The following is a 22482-nucleotide window of genomic DNA, read 5'->3' on the forward strand; positions in this document are numbered from 1 at the left end:
TGTACAAAACATTACACAATTAAAACTGATTAACTTTTGTCATATGCTTTTTCAAACAAGCAGTCACACAGTAAACGTTTTTCTCACATTCAGACATTTCTTAATGACTCATCAAAGTATGAACTATCCACTTCTATCTTGCTATGATTCATGTTACTTTTAACTCACGAAAAGAGTTTAATGTAAGTTTTAAAGTTTTATCTGGAAAAAAATAAGTGAAATATTTATACAAATATGTCTGACTTGTTGTCAGTTGTGAAGTCGTGTCCGACCCATCGCGACCCCATGGACAACGTTCCTCCAGGCCTTCCTGTCCTCTACCATCTTCTGGAGTCCATTTAGGCTCACGCCTACTGCTTCAGCGACTCCATCCAGCCACCTCATTCTCTGTCATCGCCTTCTTCTCTTGCCCTCCACCTTTCCCAGCATTAGGCTCTTCTCCAGTGAGTCCTTCCTTCTCATTTGGTGGCCAAAGTATTTGAGTTTCACCTTCAGGATCTGGCCTTCTAAAGAGCAGTCAGGGTTGATCTCCTCTAGGACTGACCGGTTTGATCGCCTTGCAGTCCAAGGGACTCGCAGGAGTCTTCTCCAGCACCAGAGTTCAAAGGCCTCAATTCTTTGGCGCTCAGCCTTTTTTATGGTCCAACTTTCACTGCCATACATTGCAACTGGGAAGACCACAGCCTTGACTATACGCACTTTTGTTGGCAGGGTGATGTCTCTTGCTTTTTTTTTTCTTTTTGGCTAAGATTTCGTCTATCCTATGTGATGGTATGTATATCAGAATTCAGCTCATTCAAATTTTTAAAAATATACTGTAAATAAATGGTTTTTGGTCAAACTATGGTAAATATGATTGTTTGAAATGCCTGCCTGCCTACTTACCAAAAACTGGTCTGAGCCAGTCTCTAAATACACATAGGCTAAGATTCTTCAGACAACTGCCTTATTAATTTGAAAAATGTCTTGTATGCATTAGTAGACATGGCTCTGCACATTCCTTTGAATTAAAAAAGTTGCAAACGTGCTTTCTTATTTTCTCTGTGAAAAAGTATATAAAAGATACAGCATTACAGAAAACACCTTGTATAAAATGCTGTGGCTTAAATTGCTATTTATGGACAGCCCTTTTAAGGGAGAATGGTCTTTTTTTTAAAATAAAAAAAAATACAAGTTAATTTGTGGTATAAACCGAGTGGATACTTAGCACAGAGTGTTGGAAACCTTGGTAACTATATTCGCAAGGGCCACAAACATTTCATGATGATAACTCTTTTATCTTTTGACTCCAGAAGCATACTCCTCCCTTAGAAGATAAAACTCAAACTTTCCAGCTAATTATGATAGAAATATACTTTATATGCGTACATGTGGTATGTTTATGTCCTTTAAAATTATTCCTTTTATTTTTATCGGTTTACGTTCACAATCTCGGGGTAGTTCTTATCCCTGGGCTGCTTTAGTTTGTGAAAAATGTGCATCTTGAAAACTTTCTCAGTTAGTTGTCAGCTTGCTGGTGTTTGAACTGTGCACCACCCAAGTTTAGTATGACATCATTATGTAAAGTAGTGCAAACAGACCCGGGCTCGTAAAAAGTTCTTCAAGGAAGTTTGCACAAAGCAGCTGGACTTCTGCTTGTGGCCATTCAAACACAGAAGACTTTTAATCCTCCGCTGTAGGAATGGTAAAAGTCAAGCATGGACTTCCTTAAAAAAATTGTGCCTTCCATCAGGTCAGATGTTGGAAATACAGTCTGCGAAAATTCTCCAAAACTGTTGAAAGTGAGACGCATCAGTTTGTTTTCGTTAGGACAGAGTTTAGAGGAAGATGACATACATTTTCAGCCTTCCGCTCACAGTAGGTATTGATGTGCCTTGATTGATGGGAAATTGGAGGGCCAGTGTGATTTTTAAAAGGTGGTGCTATTATTCCAGTGGATTTCTGAGCTACTGCCCACGGTTTCCTTGCCTTGAAAAGGCATTTGTGTACCATCTGATGAAGAGCTGGTTTATTTCAGTGGTACCCGAATCGTACATCCTTCTGCGAAAGATACCTGCCTGCAGCTTGTAAATTACAAGATGTAATATTGTAGTATCCTTGTTTCTGTTTTTGTTTTTCTTGATACAATAGCTGTGAGAAACTAGAAATATTTTAGGTTTCTTGCTTGATCCATCTTTCATAGCCCTGTCTTAGGCAGAAAACCTCTCAGTATATCTTCGTGATGGTCCTGTCCTTAAATGTAGTTTTAGGTTCGTCATGCGCTTACGTATTCACCTAATTCTCTTCCAGAGTATGAATTTATTTGTGTGAGATCAAGCGTTGCTTCTCTTTTTATATTACAGTTGACTTGGCATGCGTTCAAGAGATTACTGGCACTTTTAAATGCTAGTTACACGATTACAAAATGATAAATTTTTCAATTTAGTAGTTTGGACCCACAGTATTCTGTCCTCAAATAGGAAAAAAAAAATTCAGAGAGCCTGAGTGGATTTTAGAAGATTTTAAAAACTTGACTGTTCCCTTGGGCTAAGATGACATTAAAGCCCAATGTGTGCATTTGTTCTGTGCCAAACAAAGAGTTGATTCTTTTTATTTGAAATGTATTTTTTTAATCTAGTTATACATATTTTTATTTTATTTTATGATTTGTTAGCTGCCCAGTTATTTGATTAAGATATCCATATACTTCTTTAGAATAAATATTTTATAACTTTCAAAACTTTTTAGTACAAGAAAATGAAAGTCTGAAAACTTTTCCATTTGTATTATTGTCAATATTTTGGAGAAGAGAGAACCATTTTCTAAAGTCATGCTCAAGAGCTATAGTAGAAGGAAGAAGTTGGTAAATATAATCTCCCTTTTCTTATTCTAAGGATGCTTGCAGGAGTCAACCTGAAACATGTTTCTCATAATGACTACCGGTAATTTATTTCAGTTAGCAAAGGTTCAATTTCCTTTCCCATTTGTAGATAATATCCACTGAATAGTTATTTCCTGCTGTTTCATCTAACTCTGGTATTGCAAATAGAGTCTGGCTCTGAAAGTGTGTGGATTATGTTTCCCATTCTTTAAGATACCAAGTAATATTATTAATATAATTCCCATTTCTGTTAGTCTAATAATTATATCTGAGCTCTTTTCTGAGAAAGAGCTTTCCAACAAAACTGTGACCAAGCACTGAATCATTTAAACCAGGGGTGTCAAACTCAATTTCATTGAGGGCCGCATCAGTATTGCGGTTGCCTTCAGGGGGCCAGGCGGGTGTGGCCTGGGTGGGCGTGGCCTACTGGGTAGGCGTGGCTAAAGTGCGTACGGCCTACTGGGTGGGCATGGCCAGCTCTACATCAAGGGTTCCTATGGGGGCCTGGGCAGGAGTGGGACAGATCTGAGGGTCTCTGGCAGAAGGAGGGTCTCTGGGCCAGGGCCGAGGCAGTGGGGGCCGTTCCCTCACTGTTTCCAGGATGGCTTCGTGGGCCACATGAAACCACTTCGTGGGCCGGATCCGGCCCCCGGGCCTTGTGTTTGACATGTCTGATTTAAACCATACAATGTTGGCCAATTTTCCTTACGTACAATCCCCTGACTTCTCCGTATGGTAATTCTAACAGCACTAAAATATAGAAATTGATCCAAAAAAATATATGAATTGAGGACTAGTTGTTTTAATTTTGTAACTTGGTGAAATGAATATGCTTGGACTTGAAAATAAAATGTCCCAGTCATATATATTATAAATCTTGGAAATGATGAATCATTGAGCATTTTAATAGGCTTAGTACAGTTCTTGATTTAAATGGCTAGCTAGAAGGAAACATTTGTGGTGTGAACTGTCTGTTGATAACATTATTGTATTCTTAATTCTAGTATAATAATGCGTTCTCCAAAATAGCCATCCTTAGGTTGTTGAGGTGATGTACAATTTCTTTTTTAATTATAAAAAAATACCGAGTAGGGATCTTAACAGAAAGATAGCTATTATGTTGTGAGCACTTGTCCCCACAATTAAAAAAAAGTAGAACTTCAGGGGCTTTTTGATAATTATTTTAACTTTTTAAAGGAGCACAGATTTCCTACACTTCACCAAACTTTCTCCCTCCATCACAGAAATCTGAAATTGAACTGGAATTTTAAATATTTGTATAATTCCTTCATGTGTGTGTTGTTGTTTTTTTTTACTTCATGGAATAAACATTACATAGGTACAGCATACCCTAATTAAATACTTCATTCTTTTCCCCAGGTCCTTCCATTCTGTTAAAAAGATGTGTGTGTGTGTGTGTGTATTTATTTATTTTTATTTATTTATTTAATTAAATTTATATGCCACCCTTCTCCCTAAGGACTCAGGGCAGCGCACAACAATAAAAATTAAAAACATAAAATAGAAAATTTAAAAAAGAATTAAACAATAAATACAATAATTCTATGATATTTTAAAAACCAGTAAAAAGCTAATTAAAACCGTAGTCAGTCCAGGCCCGCTTGTTGGAACAACCACGTATGTGTATGTATGTATGTGTGTATATGTATGTGTACACATACACACACACACACACATGGAGAGGCAGTGAGGAGATGAGGGGTCCTTGCTGCTCTCCGAGCTTGGTTATTTCCTTGCAGACGTTTCATTAGCCAAACTAGGCAATGAAATGCTAGCACTGACGATGTTACCTAGTTTGGGTAATGAAACGTCTGCAAGGAAACAACCAAGTTCGGAGAGCACCCAGAACCCCTAATTTTAATGAGTGACAAATGTTCTCTCTTATTGGCAATTAGGAGGTTTGCTTGTTTGATTCCTCTAGCCATCCACCTTAGTAAATGACCCTGGGTGGCTTGCAAGTCAAAACACATATTACTATTAATTAATTTATTTATTTTTTTAAAAAAACTCCATAAAAACCGTAGTAAACACTAAAACACACAAGAGCAAGATATCTGGCCCGTTCACATTATAGCCAGAAAGTGGGGCCCTTGGCGCAGGTGACACCCAAGACTTGGGAGCATAGCCAGGTTTTTAGAGCTTTACGAAAGGCTAACCAGGGTTGGGGGGGGGGTCATTTTAATCTCTGAAGGAAGGATGTTCCATTGAAGGGGCCGCTGCAAAAAAAGCTCGCCTTCTAGGTCCTGCCAACCGGCATTCTTTGACTGATGGGATCTGCAGCATGCCTATTCTATTTGACCTTGTTGGATGGGTACAGACTTCTGGGAAAGGTGATTCATCACGTACCCTGATCTCCATTCACGTAAGGCTTTATAAGTAACTAGCAGCACCTTGAATTGTACTCGGAAACTTGCAGCTCACGCAAGACTGGTGTTACATATGCCATACTACTCGCGTGGCTGCATTCTGTACCAGTTGAAGTTTCGGAATGTTTTTCAAGGGCAGCCCCATGTACAGCGTGTTAACAGTAGTCTAATTTGGAGGTTACAAAGGCATGAGTTACCCTGAGCAGGGATTCCTGGCCCAGATACGGGCACAACAGACGTGCAGCCTGAAGGTGTGCAAAGGCCCCCAGGCCGCAGCTCCCACCAGCTCTTCGAACAGGAGCCACGCGTATAGGAGGACCTCCAGATTGGGCACCGAGTCTGTTTGGAGCAGTGCCAACCCATCCAGAACCAGAGATGGAAGATCCAGGTCTCTGGTGAGTCCAAATACCCATAGCCACTTCGTCTTGCTAGGATTGAGTCGCCATCTGTTTTGCCCCATCCAGACTGCATTTTGATGTCTCTTCGTGCGAGCTTTTTCATAACTTGGTGGGACAAAACTATATATATATATGTATATGTATATGTATATGTATATGTATATGTATATGTATATGTATATGTTACTACATGGCCTGGGTCCGGGTTATTTGAGGGAACACCTGCTGCCGGCATCAAACGCCCTTCGCCCAGTGCGCTCCCACAGGGAGGGTCTGCTCAGGGTTCCGCCGGTGAGAGATTGCCGGCGGGTGACACCCAGGGATAGGGCCTTCTCAGTGGGAGCGCCTGCCCTCTGGAACCAGCTGCCGGTAGAGCTGAGGACTGCTCCCGACCTCCGATCATTCCGCCGGGGCCTGAAGACCTGGCTCTTTGAGCTCTCGGGCCCAGGCTGAGGAGAAAATTTTAACTGGGGTTTTAATGTACAGGATGAATTTAATGCTTTTTAATTGGTTTTAACTTTTGTATGTTTTGATTTTTAATTCCCTGTAAACCGCCCTGAGTCCTCAGGGAAAGGGCGGTATACAAATGCAAATATTAAATTAAATTAAATTAAATATATATATGTATGTATGTATGTATATATATGTATGTATGTATATATATATGTATGTATGTGTATATATATATATATATATATATGTGTATATATATGTATATATATAAGTCAGGCAGGGTAGAATATGTATATATATATATATATATATATATATATATATATATATATATATATATATATATATATATATATATATATATATATGTATATGTATATGTATATGTATATATATATGTGTGTATATGTGTATATATATATATATATATATATATATATATATATATATATATATATATATATATATATATATATATATAGAACAATTCTATATATAAGTCAGGCAGGGTAGAATTGTTCAGAGCTATTCCAGAAAGCAAAAAGGGAACAGAGGATTGAAATGAAATAGATTTTATATAAAAATATTACCAAATATGTAGCATTCAACAGGCTATGTTGATTCTCTTTTGCTTGAGGCGTCCAAGCAAAAAATCTGAATGGCCATCTGTTAGAGGATGCTGTAGTAGAAAACTCCTGTACTGGGCTTGACTAGGTAATTCTCACTTCCAATTTTTTATGTTTTTTTGTCTCTGAGTCCCAAAAGAATAGCTTCTTATAATTGTTGTTGGTTTCAGAGGGGAAGTAATATATTACTGGTTGGGCCAATAGCAATCTTCTGTAGGGCATAATAATAGGAGAGGACGGGTAATATTTTCATCTTGGAAAATGACATGGACATAAAGTCTTCACTCCCTCCCGACCATTTCAGTGTCACATTGCTGTAGAGTAACCATGATACAAATGGCTGTGTTTAATGTGTATATACTGTTATTGTCTTTTAGTTTAGTTCTACAGTAAGTGCCTACTTAGAATTAGAATTAGAATTCTCAATACGAAAAAACGAACTATAAATACTTGTATTTGTAGTTTTTTTTAAAGTTTTTAGTTTAGAGTTTTGTGTAGTTGTGCTCTGTTCTTTTTTGATTCGTGTGGTCTGATGTAGCACCTTGGTCCTGGGGAAACGTTTCATTTCACTGTGTACTGTATACTGTTGAAATGACAATAAAGTCGTCTACTACTACTACTACTACTACTACTACTACTACTACTACTACTACTACTACTGCACATTTGTGAAAAGAATAGTGATTTATGCGGAGCTTTTCCCAAATATCTTTGAGCCTTTGTGAGTTTAGAATCAAGAAAACTTTGGAAAAAAAGTAGGTTTCTTTTCTTTCTTTTTCACTTTTTGAATCTTATAGTGGATATCACTGATTTTCAGGCTGAAATGTATGTATGGTGGTATAACAAAACTGTAGGTGCCAATCTTAAACAGTAAAGTGAAAGGAAGGTTTTAACATTTATATAGGATATAAACTTGCTGGATTAGCAATTGAGATAAAAAAGCACAAAGTATTCTAATTGCTTGGTTGAAGATTAATGATGTATTTGAACTGTTTAAATGCTGCCAAATTCTTAAGTCATTAGAATTTCTCCAATTCAGTTTGCATTATTGCTTGTCAAAAACTATGTGAACTTAGAAACATAGATATATTGTAGCCTACAATCCTGCATTTAGAATAGTGGGCAGAAGCTGAATCCTCTTTAAATTATCTGCTTATTTCTATTTTTGTATCCTGATAATGCAATGAAATGTTCCTAAGGCATACAGTCATAGACTGCTGAATTACTAGTGAAATATTGCTAGAAGATGGGGACCTGAGACAGGTAATGAATAAAACTGAACATGGAATCTTTTTGTAAGGATTTTCTAAATGTAAGAGTGTAGTTACTAGTTTTATGTGTGAATGGAGTACTAAACACTATCTTATAACTTTAAATATTTCATTTGCATTTATTCAAATAGTGGAGATAAAAGGAAACAGGATTGAATGTAGAATAGCAGCAATGAAAAACATAACATTTTTGTCAAATTTCTCTCTGGAACATAATAATTTTCAGCTCTTTGGAAGTTATCAAAGATTTTGTAACTAAATAATGGTATAAAAACATATTTATTTGAGCAATCTGACCTGGTCTGATGGGTTAGGGTTGGGGTTTTAAACATGTTCTTAATTATTGTGTTAAATTTTAAATTTGGGCATTATATTTAATTGTATTTTAACTTTTATATTCTGTTTTTTGTATTTATTGCCCTGTACACCGCCCTGAGTCCTTTGGGAGAAGGGCGGTATAAAAATATAATAAATAAATAAATAAACAAACTTCAAGGTCTTAACTCAAATTGACGAGTTGCTTTATTGCAGGAAGACTGAATCCAGCCCTATCTACGAACCAACCCCAGGTTTAAATCATCAGCTTCTTCATTTAAATATTAACAGGTTTCTTAGCTGTAGCCATATTTTAATAGTCAATTAAAAATGTAATAAGCATACAGTTTAACACCCGAGATTTTTCAGTTTTTAAAATTCAGGCAACTGCAAAACAATTCATAGACTTTCCAAGACGAGTCATTTTTTAAAAAAAATTACAGGGGGGCCAATAATGTAGAGAACAATCTGATTTCCAGCACAAGTTTGTTCCACAGCACAGGCATCTCTGCTAAAAACATTACCTGCAACTCTCAGCCCCCTTTGCAGTAATGGAGAATTCAAGGCACTTTCTGTTAAGAAGAGCAGATGAAATACACTGGAGACGATAATTCTGCAGGGATTTGAGCACGGAGCCACCAAGGGCTTTGTAAGTCAAAACCAGCATTTTAAAATTGTACCTGGAAGCTGATAAGGAGCCAATGCAGGATCCAGATCACCAGCGTAACATGTTCCTTTGCTGGACAACAGATGGGATGGCTGTTCTTTTCCATCCTTGAACATCTGGCCACGTCTATATAATAGCCCTGTCTGGACTAAGTATCATGACTTTTGCCTCACCAGCTTCAGTTTTACGGTATCCATCTAGCTTTTAACTTTTATATATATATATATTTAGAAAAACAAAATATTTTTAATACATGAAATTTATAATGATAGTTTTAACTTCTCTAAAATAGGGGGGGAAACTAGTTGTACCTAATTGCGAATCGTATATTTTGTTTTCTTTATGAGAATGAAATTTGGAAAGGGATTACAGTATAAAAGTCTTGCAAGCCCCATAAATTAATATTGCTCACAAATTAATAAACAGATAATATTTATCTATTGTTTTAGGTCAGTGCCTTTATATTTGTGTTCTCCATGTGTTTTTCTTACACATAGATATGTAAAAGAATTATAATGATTTGAGAGTGGTCTTCAAAACTGAGACGGCAATGTGCAAAAAGCTCAAAGCAGTACATATTTTTAAAGACAGTAAGAAGTGCCTTGAAGATTTTCCATGATGATTATTTATTTGGTAGATATATAGTGTATATATATTATAAAGTATGGAGGGACGCGGTGGCTCAGTGGGTTAGGACGCTGAGCTTGTCGATCAGAAGGTCGGCAGTTTGGCGGGTCGAATCCCGAGTGCCGCGTAACAGAGTGAGCGCCTGTTACTCATCCCAGCTTCTGCCAACCTAGCAGTTCGAAAGCACGTAAAAATGCAAGTAGAAATATAGGGACCACTACGGTGGGAAGGTAACAGCGTTCCGTGCGCCTTTGGCGTCTAGTCATGCCGGTCACATGACCACGGAGACATCCTCGGACATCCTCTTTGGCTTTGAAACGGAGATGAGCACCGGCCCCTAGAGTCGGAAACAACAATCACACATGTGCGGGGTAACCTTTACCTTATTATAAAGTATATTGCAAATATTTTGCATAGAATATTAAGGGAAGCTTTGTTTTAACAATGGGTTGCTCAAGAAAATAAGCCTTTAAGTGAACCAAAATAATTGCTCAAGAAAAAAAGCCTTGCAAAGGTCTTCAAACTTTGGCCCTTTTATGACTTGTAGACTTCAACTCCCTGAATTCCTCAGCCAGACAAGCCATAAAAGGGCCAAAGTTTGAAGACCCCATGCTTTAGATAAAGGAAAGTAAACTTGCCATTTAGGAATCTCATTCCCTTTTTTATAAATAGTTGTAAAATGGCCTTTTCTGGGGATGAAAGCGAAAGCTTTCTAAAATTTGTCTGGAACGGGAGAAGATTTCTCATGATCTGGCTGATCTGGGTGATGCACCTGCACAGAATGGTGAAACCTTGCAAAAACCGTGTTTTTCCTTGAAGACGTTTCGCTTCTCATCCAAGAAGCTTCTTCATCGGAAGAAGTTTCTAGGATGAGAAGCGAAACGTCTACAAAGAAAAACAAGGAAGTCCGGTTGCCTCTTGAAAAAGCATCTTTGGGACAACCATGACCTGGATGACTGAGAATCTCCCCAAGGCTTGCAGAGGCGTGAAGAATTTGTTTCGGTGGGATACCTTTGAAATGTGGTGGAGAAATGCTACCTTCCAATAGATACTCATTGTCTGGTTTTGGTAAAGGGTATATAATTGAGCTTGTCGATCAGAAGGTCGGCAGTTTGGCGGGTCGAATCCCGAGTGCCACATAACAGAGTGAGCGCCTGTTACTCATCCCAGCTTCTGCCAACCTAGCAGTTCGAAAGCACGTAAAAAAATGCAAGTAGAAAAATAGGGACCACTACGGTGGGAAGGTAACAGCGTTCCGTGCGCCTTTGGCGTCTAGTCATGCCGGCCACATGACCACGGAGACGTCCTCAGACAAACACTGGCTCTTCGGCTTTGAAACGGAGATGAGCACCGACCCCTAGAGTCGAAAACGACTAGCACGCATGTGTGGGGGAACCTTTACCTTTACTTTATATAATTGAAACTTGCCCACGTTGCAAATGAATTCCAAGCCATAGAAATAATTGTTACTGGCGTAGGCTGCTTTAGGAGAGAAACTTCATTATCTCCCCATTAATGTCATTGAAATCTGTTAGAGTCACTGAGCTCTTCATAATCAGTGATGAATCTGGCAATATAGGTAGTTCTCAACTTAGGTAAGTGTAAACAATGGTCATAAGTTTCTTTTCAGTGCCTTTGTAACTTAGAACAGTCACTAAACAAGCTCTTGTAAGTTGAGGACTACCTGTAGTGATTATTAAATGCAGTTTGCTATAGCACCCTTTGCTCACCTAGGATACCATACTTGCTATTCTCTTCCAGTCCGCATAGGTTTGACAGAATAGCAAGGTTTTACTAAGTCCCAGAATATTAAGAGAAAAAAAGCTACTTTCATCCTGAAGGCGCTGCTAGTTTAGAAAAAAAATTAAAATAAAAAATATTTGACTGTGATTTCTGAAAACTGAGTAACTATCTAGAGTTTTCAGAAAACGGTAGCTGCAGATTGTCCCTGCTTTGCAGTTTTGTTCTAGCTTTATTGTGGGAATTGTTTTCCTGCAATAGCATGGTTGCGAAAGAGATGCTTTGTTTCAGCCCTTGTTTAACACAGTGTTCTTTGATTTCCAGCTGTATGTACCCAAGTCCAAGATCTAGTGTGAGGAAGTGTGGCTATTTCTAAAATTTTGATTTTTCTTTCTTTTCCTCCCATCCCCTTGCATTCCTGCTGCCTTAGCTATGTTAGTAGAAACAAGAGAAATCTGATTTTCTACATTTTAAACTGATGGTTAGCTATATCCTGTGTAGTAGCAGAATAAAGAAAGGAAACATATTATATGCCATTGCCAGTTGGTGGGCCAACTAAAATGCCTAATTGCACCTGTTTTGTTATATCAATACAGCCATAGCAGTTTCATTTCTAACTTTCTTTTGATGGGGACAAGTAAGAAAAATTGAGTTGTGTACAGAAACTTACAATTAAAACCAAATATAGATACTGAAGTCCAAGTAAAGAAAACCATAGCATTTCACTGATGCACTAATTTAGTCACTTTATCAAAGAAGGCAGTAAGTTTTATCGAGCAAGACCTCTTTTTAACAAATCCATGCTGGTTTTTAGTAGTCACCTTGTTCATTCTAGGTGCTTGGTTATCTTTCTCCAGGCATTGATGTCGAGCTGATTGGTCTGTTGTTTTGTGGAACACCCCCTCCCCTTTTCCCCCTTTTTGAAGACTGGAACATCATCATGTAAAAAAGATGTTGAGACTCTAGAAAGAATGCAGAGAAGAGCAACAAAGATGATCGGGGGACTGGAGGCTAAAACATAAGGAACGGCTGCTGGAATTGAGTATGTCTAGTCTAATGAAGAGAAGGACGAGGGGGGACATGATAGCAGTCTTCCAATATCTCAGGGGCTGCCACAAAGAAGAGGGAGACAAGCTATTCTCCAAAGCACCTGAAGGCAGGACAAGAAGCAGTGGATGGAAACTGACCAAGGAGAGAAGCAACCTAGAACTAAGGAGGAATTTCCTGACAGTTAGAAGAATTAACAACCTGCTTCCAGAAGCTGTGAATGCTCCAACACTGGAAGTTTTTAAGAAGAGACTGGGCAGCCATTTGTCTGAAATGGTATAGGGCAGGGGTCCCCAAACATTTGGGTACCAGGGACCGGTTCTGTAGACAAAGGTTTTTCCATGGACCAGAGAGTGCATGGTTTTGTGTGCTGCCTGCATCACACAGATGCAGTTTGCTTGTTTGTGCGGACCAGTTGCTGGCATGCCACGGCCCAGTACTGGTCCATGGATCAGGGTTTGCCTACCCCTGGTATAGGGTTTCCTGCCTGAGCAGGGAGGTGGACTAGATGACCTCCAAGGTCCCTTCCAACTTTATTATTATTATTATTGGCTCTTTTCCAGTCCTCTGGCAATTGCCCTGTCTTCCTGGAGCTCTGAAAGATTCTGTTCAGTTATTTCAAAATCACTCTCGGCCAGCTCCTTCGGGACCCTTGGATGTAAACTATCCGGTCCTGACAATTTGAATTCATTAGAATGGATAGCTGTTCTCCTGACTCCCATGGCTTTTGGTAAGTTGGGCTATTTTTTTATTTTTGTGTAAAGACAGATGCAAAGATGGAATTAAGCAGCTCAACTTTCTCCCTGCTGCCTGTCATTTCCTTGTCCTCTTCTCCCATTAGTGAACTTGACATTTCCTTGACTTTCATCTTGTTTGTTTCCATATTGACGGAATTTTGGTTGTTGTTATTTTTGGCATTTGTTGCAAATCCTAGTTCATTCTAAGTCTTGGCTTTCCTGACTTGGTCCTTGCAGATTTGGGTTATTTGCTGGTATTTTGTTCTAGTTATATGTCCCTCTTTCCACTTTTTTATACTTTTATACATTTTTTAATTCTTTTTAACCCTCAATTTGCAGAGAGCTCTTTGTGCAGCCATGCTGGATTCATCTGGAGTCTTTTGTTTTTCTTTCTCTGTGATAATGTTTTGTTTGGGCCTTTATTATCTCCTTTTTTCAGAGTTTCCCAAGCATCCTGAACTCCTTTTCCCTCTAGGATTTCTATCCAGGGAATCCTTTGTATTCTTTCTCTTAGTTTGTTGAAGTCAGCTGTCTTAAACTCTAAAACACTAGTTTGACTTTGTTTAGTTTCTTATGCCTGTATTTTGTTGAATTCTGGTATGACATGATCACTCCCACAAAATTCCTGCAACTTCTACCCTTTCAGTCATTTCATTTCTGTTAGTAAGAATTAGGTCTGGCATAGATAACCCTCTTAGTTCCCTCCTCTACCTTTTTTTATATGACAAAGTTGTGAGCTAGGCATATCCGGAATACATTTGATCTCCCACTTGATGTAGTTTGTCTTCCAGTTGATGTCTAATTAGTTAAAATCCTCCCTTACTACAGTGAGATGTTTCCTGCACACCTTACTTAGCTGATTAGCAAACTGTTCCATCTATTTCCTCTGCTTGATCGGGTAGCCTGTAGTATACACCTGCACCTTTTTTTGTCTAATATTCACCCAAATGCATTAAAAGAGGTCTTTCATCCTCCGTATCGTGTATTTCTGTAGAGGTGTAGTAATATAATTACTTACATACAATGCAATTCCTCCTTCTCTTTTATTGGGTCTGGGGTTTTGGGGTTGTTGTTTTTTTTTTTTTTGAACAATTTATACCCTTCTAGCAGTACATTCCAGTCATGGGTTCCATCTCACCATCCCACCACGTTTCTGTAATGGCAACACTATCACACCTGCCTCAAGTCCTAGGACAGTGGTGACGAACCTTTTAGAGACCGAGTGCCCAAACTGCAACCCAAAACCCACTTACATATTGTTGGCATGGCCCACTGGGTGGGCATGGCTGTGGTGGTCATGGCAGACTGGAAGGGTGTGGCCAATGTGGGCGTGGTCACCTCAATGTGGCTCATGGGGAGGGATATCTGGGGGTGGGTGGGCAGGGTTTGATTTGATTTGATTTATTATATTTATCTGCCGCCCTTCTCCCTAAGGACTCAGGGCGGCTTACAAACAATAAAAACTAAAAAAGAACATGAAAATACAAAATTTAAAAAAGAATTAAACAGTAGATATGTTCAATACATAGTAATTTAACCCCATAAAACCAAATTTAAAACCATAGTCAGTCCAGGCCCGATGGTTGAAACATCCATGTCTTCAGGTCACGGCGAAAGGACCGAAGGTCGGGGGCCATCCGCAGCTCCAGAGGCAGCTCATTCCAGAGGGTCAGCGTGCCCACAGAGAAGGCTCTCCCCCTGGGGGTCGCCAGCCGGCATTGTTTAACCGACGGAACTCTGAGGAGGCCAACTCTGTGGGAGCGAACCGGGCGATGGGAGGTTGATAATGGCAGCAGGTGGTCTCGCAAGGTGGTTGGGTGAGATCCAGGGGGTCTCTGGCAGATGGGGCAGTGGGCAGGAGGCTCGTCCTGCGGGGTGAGGCAAGGCAAGGTGGGGATGCCATTGTCGCAGGGCAAGGCGAGGCAGGGGCCGGGGCGGCTGCTGCCTGACACCATCGGCCCCTGCACACACAGGCCAGCGAGCGCATGGGGGCCACCAGTCTCCATCAGCAGCCACAGCCTGTTGGCCCCTTGACTCTGGGGCTCCGCAGCCCACCGCCAGGAGTTCACAGAAGCCGCCTCTGAGCTGGACGGCCGGCCGACAGCTGAGGAGGCGATGCAGTGGGTCGTGCCCGGGAAAAGGAGAGCATTGCGAGGCCAGGAGGGACGGGATGGGGGAGAGAGAAACCAGCCGTGCTAAGATGCATCTGGCTACGTGGGACCTCGGCGAGTTAGCAGGCGGCTGGTTGAAGAGGGACGGTTACCATCTCCAGGGCATGGCGCCATAGGTTCGCCACCACTTTCCTAGGACCTTCAAGTCCTCCTTGTTTGTCCCCCAGACTCTGAGCGTTGGTTAAATAGACATCTCCGCTCTTATCCTGCACTTGCTTCCTACCTCCCCTGTTTTTATACCCGAGATCTTCTTCCTTCTCACAGCTCCCTTTCCTCGTTGCCTGATTTGTTGTTGCCTTGCAGCTGATGCTTGGGGTTTGGTCGTAAAAAGTCATCACCCTCCCCTTCCATTTTTTAGTTTAGGGCCAAAGCAGAGGGGCAAGGGCGGCTGGCCGAGACTGCTTGAAGGGCCTAGGCCAGGGGTAGGCAACCTCGGCTCTTTTATGACTCGTGGACTTCAACTCCCAGAATTCCTGAGCCAGCATGGCTCAGCTTGGAAACCTCTCCATTTCCCCTCAGCATGGCTGGCTCAGGTATTCTGGGAGTTGAAGTCCACAAGTCATAAAGCGGCTTAGGCCTAGGCCAGGGGTAGGCAACCTTGGCTCTTTGATGACTCGTGGACTTCAACTCCCAGAATTCCTGAGCCAGCATGGCTCAGCTTGGAAACCTCTCCCTTTCCCCTCAGCATGGCTGGCTCAGGAATTCTGGGAGTTGAAGTCCACGAGTCATAAAGCGGCATAGGCCTATACCAGGGGTAGGCAACCTTGGCTCTTTTATGACTCGTGGACTTCAACTCCCAGAATTCCCGAGCCAGCATGACTCAGCTTGGAAAGCTCTCCCTTTCCCCTCAGCATGGCTGGCTCAGGAATTCTGGGAGTTGAAGTCCACAAGTCATAAAGCGGCTTAGGCCTAGGCCAGGGGTAGGCAACCTTGGCTCTTTGATGACTCGTGGACTTCAACTCCCAGAATTCCCGAGCCAGCATGGCTCAGCTTGGAAAGCTCTCCCTTTCCCCTCAGCATGGCTGGCTCAGGAATGCTGGGAGTTGAAGTCCACGAGTCATAAAAGAGCCAAGGTTGCCTACCCTTGGCCTGGGCCTATACTTCACCTCCAGCGCTATTCCTGAGGAGCGCTGCCTCGAGCCCCACACTGCAGCCTGCCTCCACAGTTGTAAGGCTGCAGTCATCCCGGCTTCCCTGTACTCTGCAGCGCCTCCTAGGCCCAGCTGACTTTAGCCGTCTTCCTTCCACTGCTGAGGAGGCGTGCCAGACCTGACCCTGATAGGAGGCAGCTAGCTGGCCGTGCCAGGACTTCTTTCCAAGGCCACTTATGCCGCCCTCCGAATAGCGTCGGAAACATTGGGTGAACGGTGGTGCGTAGGGCACCCAAACGGGCAGAGGTGGGGGGGGGAGATAGGTGGGTGGGTGGGTGGGAATAATTAGAAGAGGAGGCAGAAATTCCTAGTTATTGGCTGGCTGCATAGAATTTTGGAACGGGTGGACTTGAGAAACTAGAAGCGCAGCGATTCTAAAGCTAAGAGTTGCATAACGTGAAAACGTTTTGTTTGCAAGTTTGCAAACGGAGCGGCAATAAGAGCTATTGCAGCAAGTTGCCGCTTGAAGTTCTGAACGGCAAGGTGATTTTGGTTTTTTTTGGGGGTTTTTTTTTGGCCTTATTTGGGGAACCAGTGTGTGTCATCAAGAAATACGAGTATCCTGAAAGATATCCTCTTGTGACAAGCATGGGAACTTTTTATTTTCCTTACTGAAGGTCATCTGCATTCAGCAGCATTTCCACTATAGCTGTGCGTCACTCGGAGGCTGCATGGTAATGAAATACTGATGCTATGGGCCAAAAACTCCGTTGGTCTGTGAGCAAAAAAGGGATGACTGGTAGACGAGATACACCAACAAAATTACTGCTGCAGCAGCTCTGAAGCACGATGTTGAGCCTGCAAGACTCTGTGCTTTTTGAAATTAACATTAAATCCCTACTAAAGTTATGGAGCAGCAGCTGTAAGTATATTATCTTGGATGAGGCATCCACCCTCAATGAGGTGTTCCCTCCTGGTGATTTTTGAATGTTAAGTTGCTAAAAGGCTGACTGTTGTGAGAGGCAAATGGGAGATAGTTAAATATTAATGATTGCAGTATATTCTTTTTCTGTATATATTTCTGTGGTTTTTTTTTAAAATGTGGCACGGTTTCTTTTAAACGAAAGTGACAGCTTAAATCCTAGGCTCTGCGGGGTTCTGTGTCTGTCTAATGGTGTTCAGCTCGGGATAAAACGCGCTTTGTAGCAAAATCAGCTGCTTAATGTATTGCATAGCAGATGTACTGTTTTTAAATGTTAAAAATGTTTGTAATTGTATAATGGAAGTTAATGTTTTCCAAAGAACCATTGCATTTAATTTGTCTAAATCAAGCAATGGAAGAAATAATAATAATTAAAAAAAAACCTCTTGACCTTAATAGCCCCATTGGCTTTGAGCAGCATAGATACCCTAGAAAAAAAATTGGAGCTCCAGAAGAGAAAGTAGAATGTACTATCACTAAACAAAAATAGGCATACAGGGAAAAGCAGTATTGTTAAAATTCAAGGTTTTGATTTTCTAATTTGCCTCTTAAGTTGTTCAGGACACTTCAAGAACCCCTCTTAGAATTTATGTTAAATGCTCTTCACATCACAAATTGAGTTCATTCCATTTTTGAATCTTAATGCTTAATATTGATGGTATATAACTTTTAGATGTATTTTAGATTGCCAGCTGGTGGGAAAGCTATTTATAAAATGTCTTTCCTTAAAAGTAATTTTAGTACGAACTTTTCTATGCAAACCTACTTTTTCTTTTTCTTTTTTTAACCATCTAACACTTATAGTTGGGAGGGAACAATGGCCAAGGAACATGGGTTTCTTTGCACAGTGAATGGATTTTGTTATAATCCAAAATAGGAGTTACAACCATGCACTGTCCTTTTTTGCATAGAGTTGTGATCAATAGGAGTACTAGCAATTTAACTTTTAGAATTTAGGGTAAGAATATTTACTAATTCTTAATGTAAAATTGGTGTCACGGAGTTTGAATAGTTGCATGACCCACAGTAGTGTCTGTTCTGTTGGGTCTTTTGTTAAAAAGAATAATTGCTGTTTTCTCAAAAAGGAAGGTGTTTGGACAGTTTTCCTGCCAGCGATAGATTAATGAACACCCTCCATTATTGTGTTCTGAACTTCTAATTTTAAATTAGAAAACAGTTGATTATTGATTATGCATTTAACTTAAAACGCTTATACATTTAACTAAGGTGTTTTGTTCCCTGTATTCTGCCTACCATAAACAAAATATTAGTTTTTGAGAACTATAACAGTAAGCAGTCACACTATTTATAGAAGCTTTGTTTGCTAAGAAACAGCACTGACCAGTTTGGTGAGACATGATTTAATTTTAACTTATATACCTTTATGACTTTATTACCTTAGTCTTTCCAGAATATCTCAGTAATTTTTTGTTATATTGAAAATGTAAAGGTGCTATATAAATTTATGCAGATTCTATGATTATATATGCTGGGATGACTAAAGATATATACGTATACTCAATAGCATTGTTCCAAAAATTGTTCGCTTAGCTGGCAGAATGTTGTGGCAAGGCAAGCTAAGGTTTGATTGCAGTTGCACTTTTTTCTTTCACTTTATAACAATGGAGTGGTATTCATTCACAAGGCCTAGATTCAGGATGCTGTGTCACTGCCAACAATTCGGTTCTGTCGGGAACATTCTGTTAAACTAGCTGAGTATCGAGGCTATTTAGCAGTTAAGCTATCCCTTTATTTCATTCATAAAATTGAAAGAGGGTGGTGCCTTACTAGTTGTTCATTGTAACATTGTCAAATACGAAATCTTGGTCAGAAAATTACCTACACTGGTCTTCCATTCTTGGCTAGATGTTGATGTCAGTCATATATCAGCATTAAATTGGTGCATCCTGGGCTTGATTCATCGCTGGGAGTAATATGATGCTAAAAGGTAAAGGTCAAGGTTCCCCCGCACATGCATGCTAGTCGTTTCTGACTCTAGGGGCCGGTGCTCATCTCCGTTTCAAAGCTGAAGAGCCAGTGCTTGTCCGAGGACATCTCCGTGGTCATGTGGCCGGCATGACTAGACGCCAAAGGCGCACGGAACGCCGTTACCTTCCCACCGTAGTGGTCCCTATTTTTCTACTTGCATTTTTACGTGGTTTCGAACTGCTAGGTTGGCAGAAGCTGGGACGAGTAACAGGCGCTCACTCTGCTACGTGGCACTCGGGATTCGACCCGCCAAACTGCCGACCTTCTGATCGACATGCTCAGCGTCCTAACCCACTGAGCCACCACATCCCAATATGATGCTACACCTGGGCAAAACAGGATGAGCTCAGGCTGAGACATCAGTGTCTTGTCAAGGCCAAGAAAAACCTGAGATTTACAATGGATCATCGGAGGGAATAAAAAATAATCAGATAATCCGTGGAATGGGAGAGAGAAAGCAAAATGGATGATCCAAGCAACATTTGACAGGAAGAAGTAAGGAGATAAACAGAAAAGCACTAAGACAGAGAAAGCATAAATTTTGTAGTGAACGGTAGGCTAATCGAGGAAACTGTAGTCCTCATAATAGCATCCATCATGCCAAATTTCAGAGCACAGCATCTGCCAGCTTTTCCACGCAACCAGTTGTAAAACTTACAAGGCCCTTAAGAGGCTGGCTTTGGTTCCCCCCACCAAGACACTGAATGTGTTAAAATATCCTGTAAGGATTGTGTGAAAGTAATATGGACTTTATATTTACTACGTAACAATATTTCTGTGAGAAACTTTAAAACCATTTGAAGAATTAATCTGGAAGTTGAAATTCTCTATTTAAGGGCTATGTAGAAGGGGAAAAAGGGATGCGGTGGCTCAGTGGGTTAGGACGCTGAGCTTGTCGATTAGAAGGTCGGCAGTTTGACGGGTTGAATCCTGAGTGCCGCGTAGCAGAGTGAGCGCCTGTTACTCGTCCCAGCTTCTGCCAACCTAGCAGTTCGAAAGCACATAAAAAGTGCAAGTAGAAAAATAGGGACCACTACGGTGGGAAGGTAATGGCGTTCCGTGCGCCTTTGGCGTCTAGTCATGCCGGCCACATGACCACGGAGACGTCCTCGGACAAGCGCTGGCTCTTCGGCTTTGAAACGGAGATGAGCACCGGCCCCTAGAGTCGGAAACGACTAGCACGCTTGTGCGGGGGAACCTTTACCTTTATCTAGAAGGGGAAGGGATTTATATTACATTTTTTCATTCAGGGGTTAAAAGCAGTATACATTGCTCCTGTTCCCTTTTTTTTTGCCCAGAACAACAATCCTGTGAGGTAGATTGGGCTGAGAGGACATGACAGGTCCAAGGTCATCGGCTAAGCTTCTGTGGCTGTTTTATGCATCCATGCCCAGGGTAGCATAATCTTCGGTGGAACAATCGTCTTCAGTTGTATATTAAAGATTATCAGTGCAAAACCGTGTACTTATTACCTCATATGTATAATACCGAGAGTCCATGAAGAATTGTGATATGTCATTTTCTAGTGATTCTTTTGTTCGTTTAGAACAAAACAAATGACATTGATCTTTTTTTTTTTTAAAGATGACTAATGGTTATATTCTGTTTGCTTTTTTTCTATCCGATTATCCCCTTTCTTCATTCTAAGGCCAGCTAGAGAAAGAATTCAAAACTTTATATCCAGGGTTCCCAGGTGATCAAGTTTCTATACAATTTAGGCACATATCAGATTAGCCACAGCAGTGTTATTACATCATGCCCTTCAGATATGTTAAATATAAGCCTATATGATGGATGCACATGACCCAAGACAATTCATGAAGCCATGAAATTATTGTGTAACATGCAGAAGCTTATTTTCATAAATAAATATTCCTGTAGCATCCAATAATGGTTTCTGGTGAATATATATTTCATAGGCTGACGATATAAGACTGGTTTTAAATTTTAACTCTGAAACAAAACAAAAAAATACCAAATTCAAGTTCTTATGCCAGTATTCCACAAAGTTACCATTGATTTTCACCTTAAAATAATTACATATGGAGTGATGGGATAAACTTAAATAAATAAATAGACAAGAGATGCAAATGCAATAGGTATTGGCTGTCGAAAAGCAAGAATGCCGTGAAAATTAACCTAAAAAAATAGTTGTTGCTCCCAAGGGGGACTGCTCATTTGGAGAATTTGACCCTTTCTGAAGCAAACAAGGCTTCTCCCTCTTTTATTTCCCCCTTCCCTTTCTTTTTTACATATTGCCTTTCTGTCAGTTTTGTTTTTCATTTGTGCTTCTGTGTGTATTTGTACAAGGGAAAACTGTTTATAGAAAGAGAGTGGGTCAATTAATTAGGAAGCAGCGTGCCTTACTTTCCAGTTAATTTATTTTAATTTACATCTGTTAATGAATGCTTCTTTTTTGTTTTTTGGTCTTAGTTCCGCTCTGTGTTGTCTAATAGATATATACCAACATATCTACATTTACCGTTTAGACGCCTGTATTGGGTAGGAGGGAAGAATCCCCAAGAATAGTTTTACTTCCACTGTGGGTTGATTATAAAGGTAAAGGTTCCCCCGCACATGTGTGCTAGTCGTTTCCGACTCTAGGGGCCGGTGCTCATCTCCGTTTCAAAGCCGAAGAGCCAGCGCTTGTCCGAGGACGTCTCCGTGGTCATGTGGCCGGCATAACTAGACACCAAAGGCACACGGAACGCTGTTACCTTCCCACCGTAGTGGTCCCTATTTTTCTACTTGCATTTTTACGTGCTTTCGAACTGCTAGGTTGGCAGAAGCTGGGACGAGTAACAGGCACTCACTCTGCTATGCAGCACTCGGGATTCGACCCGCCAAACTGCCGATCTTCTGATCGACAAGCTCAGCGTCCTAACCCACTGAGCCACCGCGTTGATTATAGAGATAAGAAAAAAACCTTCTGCGCACAAAGGATTCTGAACATGGTACAATTCGTTGTAAGTGGTCCAGGTCGAGATAAGATATTCTGCCAGTTATATCCGGAAGTGATAGGCAGCAAATAAAGCCAAAGATGACCTCAGGACCAGCAGCCAAGAGAAGCGAGAGATTGGGAGGCACTAGAACAGGGGTGTGAAACTGCCAGCCGGTGGGC

The 22482-nt window shown here is 40.7% G+C and overlaps 1 protein-coding gene across 5 annotated transcripts in view; it reads left to right on the top strand.

The window, feature by feature from the left end:
* Positions 1–1546: 1546 nt before the first annotated feature.
* The window catches only part of FRYL (FRY like transcription coactivator), a 143974-nt gene continuing 123038 nt past the window's right edge, over positions 1547–22482 (top strand). For 4 of the 5 annotated variants that reach the window (XR_014027030.1, XM_081332085.1, XM_081332086.1 and 1 more), the window contains exon 1: positions 1547–1857. Coding sequence is in view for 4 of the 5 variants with exons in the window: in XM_081332085.1 (XP_081188211.1) it covers positions 1698–1857 (160 nt within the window). In the remaining variant the exon portion in view is untranslated. Of the gene's footprint in view, positions 1862–17067; positions 17313–22482 lie in introns of all 5 variants that reach the window. The other variant, XM_081332088.1, reaches the window with a different exon arrangement.

The sequence above is a fragment of the Vipera berus genome (genome assembly GCF_964194415.1).
Source record: "Vipera berus genome assembly, chromosome: 7".
NCBI lineage: Eukaryota > Metazoa > Chordata > Lepidosauria > Squamata > Viperidae > Vipera > Vipera berus.